The following is a 4,234-nucleotide window of genomic DNA, read 5'->3' on the forward strand; positions in this document are numbered from 1 at the left end:
GAGGATGGCATAGGATAGAACAAGATTCAGAGCTGTTGTTTATAGGGTTTCTATGAGTTGTACTGACTCATCGGCACCAGCACTTAACAACAACAACAATATTAATGGTGTGTCTTTCTAAGCCTTGGACCTTCTTTTCTACTCCACAAACAATGCCTCCAGTCAAGATGCATCGGGAGTGCACAGGTTTCTTGTCATGGATTGAACTTCATGGCCCCAGAATATATGTGAAGTTTACTAGGTCATGATTCTCAGCATTTTGTATATAATGATGAAATGCATTAATTATGACTGTTCTAATGATTTTTCATGATGTGGTCTGATGTGACCAGTCCTGATCCAGTATGAAGGGATTAGCATGCGATGAAACACCTTTATTTTAGTCATAACCCATAAGGAGAATTTTCCCTGAAACAACTTTTATTTTGCAAGAGATAAAAGGGAGGGAATTGAGCAGAGAGGAGGTACCTCAGTACTCCTAAGAAAGAAGTTCCAGGAGCACAGTACTCCTTTGGAGTCAGAGACACCACAAGCTGAACCTTCTAGATACAGGAAAAGATTAAGGCCAAGACATATGGAATGCTCTAAGACCTGTCAGTGCTAAAGCTACTGAAAGAAATCTTCCTTCAAAACTGACAAAAAGATAAAATCCTCCACTACTGTCAGTACTCTAGATTCAATACTTCTAACTTCCTAAAATATGGCAGAATGAATTTGTATATGTGAAAGCCCTCCATTTAGGATGTTTTTGTCATAGCAGCATCATTTAACTAATACAGTTCTAGACATATGGAAAAATACAGAAAGTACATTCATAAAGAGACAGAAGGATGGAAACAACAAAGTTGGTTTAAAATAAAAGTAGACTTTTCCCCTTCATGGTAACTTTCCTTACAGATATTTCCCACCCCCACACCTAATAGATTGAGTTGATTTCATCACAAGCAAAGTTTGATTACTATAACCTTTATTTCCTGTGGATGAATCTTTTTGGGTTCTTTCAGACCTCATTTTTTTATTATTATTTGAATGTTTGGAGGCATAATGTCTATGATTGCTTATTGGTGTGTTCAACTGACTTGAAACTCACTCATAGCTGATCTTCTAGTGGGTTTTCTGAGGCTATCAAGTGCACAGGAGGAAATTCCCATGTCTCTCCCATGGAACTACTGGTGGATTTGAGCTTTTTGCCTTTGGGCTCGCAGAACAACTTAGACCACCAGAACTCAATTTTTTATTGCTAGAGTCAAACAGGCTTGAGTGTTAATTCTACTACTTATATATACTCTCTTTCTGAAACTCTAATTTTTCAAGCATAATTTTTTTTGTTTTGTTTTGGTTTTTTTTTTAGGTTTGTTTTTTTTTTTTTTTAGGAACTGATACCTTCTAACAACATGGTCAAAGCATGCTTCTGTTTTTATTTACAGATTGAACCTCAATGGAAGATTCCTTTAAGTTAAAAATCAACTATACAGCAGTCAGTTGGTGTTTTATATGCCATTTGTTTCCCTTGGTCCCAAACACATACACTCGTGCACATACATACACACAAACACTGCATGATTTCCAATCAATACCAACATCACTCCACTGGGTCTTCCTTGTCAGATGGAAAGAGAAGTATGCTAATGTACTATTTCCTTGCTCTAGGATAAACAATGTCATTTTTCACATCGTTTACATCTCCTGTATTCAAGTTATCCATGTTTTTATCTTGATTATTTATCTTTCCTGACTTTATATATATATATATATATATATATATATATATATATATATATATATGAACCAGCAAGTACTGAAGGACATCTTTGATACAGCACACACGAGCATGTTCTTTGCTTGATGGAAAGGTTTATTTTGTTTTACTCAAGATGCATTTGTCGTATTTTTATTGATCATGTCAGACCCATGGGAGAGGATTAGACTTTTGTGTCTAAGCGTGGGCTTGTCGCTCCACCACCAAGCTGCAGGTATCAAAAGGGCATGTTTCCATTTTATCTTATCTGAAGTCCATCTTTGGAGATACCCTGTAAGTAGCAAGGTGGGTGCTCACAGAGACTATTGACAAGTCTAGTTTGGCTTATGGGATGTAGAGATAGCCTCCTCTATTACTTCTTTTATATATGCCTTTACATTTTCTTTCTCCTTTTCAGCTGGATGTCTCTGTAATGATAGCCCATCGCTCTGACTTAACCTTGTCTGTTTAGGTACAGAAAACTTCCTACTTTCTTGATCCATTGACAAGACTGATGGGTGCCAATACTGCAGTTCATCACAGTGAGCTACCTTAATTGCGGAAGGATAATTTAAGCCTGGAATAGTATCTTGTATCAGTGACACGAGATTTGTACTTTCATATATCTCCTTATCATCTTTTTTAAGATAAGAAGCACCGAAAGGGATGGCACAATATACAAGGTCCGAACGTAGCAGTTTCAAATCTGTGGGTGGCCTGGTAATCACAAACCTGCAAGAGAAGCCAAAATTAGTTCTGAGCCTCTGCAGTTGGTACTGCTATGGTATGGGCATGGCTTAAGAAAAAGATGACATTTACAGGTCAGAGGAGGAGTCATTTTTGATTCACTGGTATTTAAATTAATAATAAACATCCCTTTGTTTACTTTTGATGAAGCCTAGCATGTGGCACAGTGCCAAAGGAGAGGCTTTATAGCAAGGATTGGGGGACTGGCTTTTACCTTGGGCCCTACACATATCATCTCTGCCCTTCTCATTTTTCAATGGGAGAACTGTTATGCAATTGAGACTTCCTGATCATGAACAGTCTTTCTGACTTCAGGTTTCTCTGCCCATACTTGTCCTGTGGAGTTGCTGATAGCCTTTGACCTGAGTGCTTTTGGGACTGCAGTGCAACTATTGTCACTAGGCCACCAGAGGGCCCCTACTTTTAATAACCTGAATTTAATTGCAAAAGACCTTTCACTTAAACCAAACTTTGTCAAAAACAGAATATGTCACTCCAGATATTTTCATTCTGTCTCATGCCTAGCCAAACATTTATGTGATATCCTTTCATAGAGAATATATCCTGGATAACATAACTTAATAACTGAAAATGAAGAATTAGTGAACTAACTGAGAAAGATCCAAGTCTTTACCTCTCAACATAAAGAGATGAGATGTTCTCACAACTAGGCAAATAAGCAACATCATGATAAGAAGATAAATGCTTGAAGTTGTCAAAGATTTTGGTTTATTTGTATATACAATCAATGAAAGCAGCAATCAAGAAATCAATTAACTTACTAACTGGATAAATCTGTTTCAAAGAAACTGTTTAACCTGATAAATAGTAAAAATGTCAGGTCAAGAACAAAGGTGCACCTAACCCAAGCCATGGCATTTCAGTTGCCTCCTTGCATGTGAAAGCTGTACATTGAATAAGAAAGTCCAAAGGAGAATTGCCGCTTTTGAATTTCACTGTTGGTCATGAATACTGAATATTCTATACTTCCAAAAGAACAAAACATTGTCTTGGAGGAAATGTTAGCAGAATGATTCTTAGAAGTAAAAATGATGATACTAATCTTCTTTGGACTGCCTCATACTCATTGTCCAGCTTTCACATGTGTATGAAACATGTTGTCTTACATCCCCTGGACGAGTTATCTGAGGGGCTAATCCTTATAGAAAGGTATTATGCTTAGTAAAATAGCAAGTCAAAGATAAAGAAGAAGCCTCTTAATAAGGTGGAAGGACACAGCAGCTGCAAATTTCATATGTAGGGCTTCTATGAGTTTGAGTCAACTCCATGCACCAGAGAATGACAACAATAATAAAGAAAAATCACAAAGACAGACAGACACACACACACACACACACACACACACACACACACACACACACAGAGAGAGATCTGGAAGCACTAACTAAATAGGGAGATGGTTAAAGTCAACAGGCTACCCCTCAGTAGAAAAGGAATTATACTCTGTTGTCATAAAGAGTGTACCCAAAGTCTTATGAGGCACTTCTACTCTAGTTTGTGCCACTAAGTAAGGGAGAGCTTTGGTGGTGTAATTTGCAGGGAGTTGGCTTATGAACCCAAAGACTATATCTCTCTAGTGGTTTGAATTTATAAGACGATCTTCAGGGAAAAGACAACTAATCTCTTCCCCTGTGATTTACAGCCTCAGAAACTCAACGGACAGTCAGCTATGAGTTAGTTCTAATTCTACAGGAATGAGATTTTAAGTTTCTATAGCAATGAGATTTT

At 37.4% G+C, this 4,234-nt stretch overlaps 1 protein-coding gene across 1 annotated transcript in view; it reads right to left on the bottom strand.

Annotated features, from left to right (window-relative positions):
* KCNU1 (potassium channel, subfamily U, member 1) overlaps nucleotides 1-4,234 on the bottom strand; it is a 311,810-nt gene that overhangs the window by 6,246 nt on the left and 301,330 nt on the right. Inside the window, exon 29 of the mRNA XM_006896651.1 lies at nucleotides 2,229-2,472. Coding sequence (XP_006896713.1) covers nucleotides 2,229-2,472 — 244 coding nt within the window. The remainder of the gene's footprint in view (nucleotides 1-2,228; nucleotides 2,473-4,234) is intronic.

This window comes from Elephantulus edwardii, unplaced genomic scaffold, assembly GCF_000299155.1.
Source record: "Elephantulus edwardii isolate Elephantulus edwardi_28Jun2011 unplaced genomic scaffold, EleEdw1.0 scaffold00187, whole genome shotgun sequence".
Classification (NCBI taxonomy): Eukaryota; Metazoa; Chordata; class Mammalia; order Macroscelidea; family Macroscelididae; genus Elephantulus; species Elephantulus edwardii.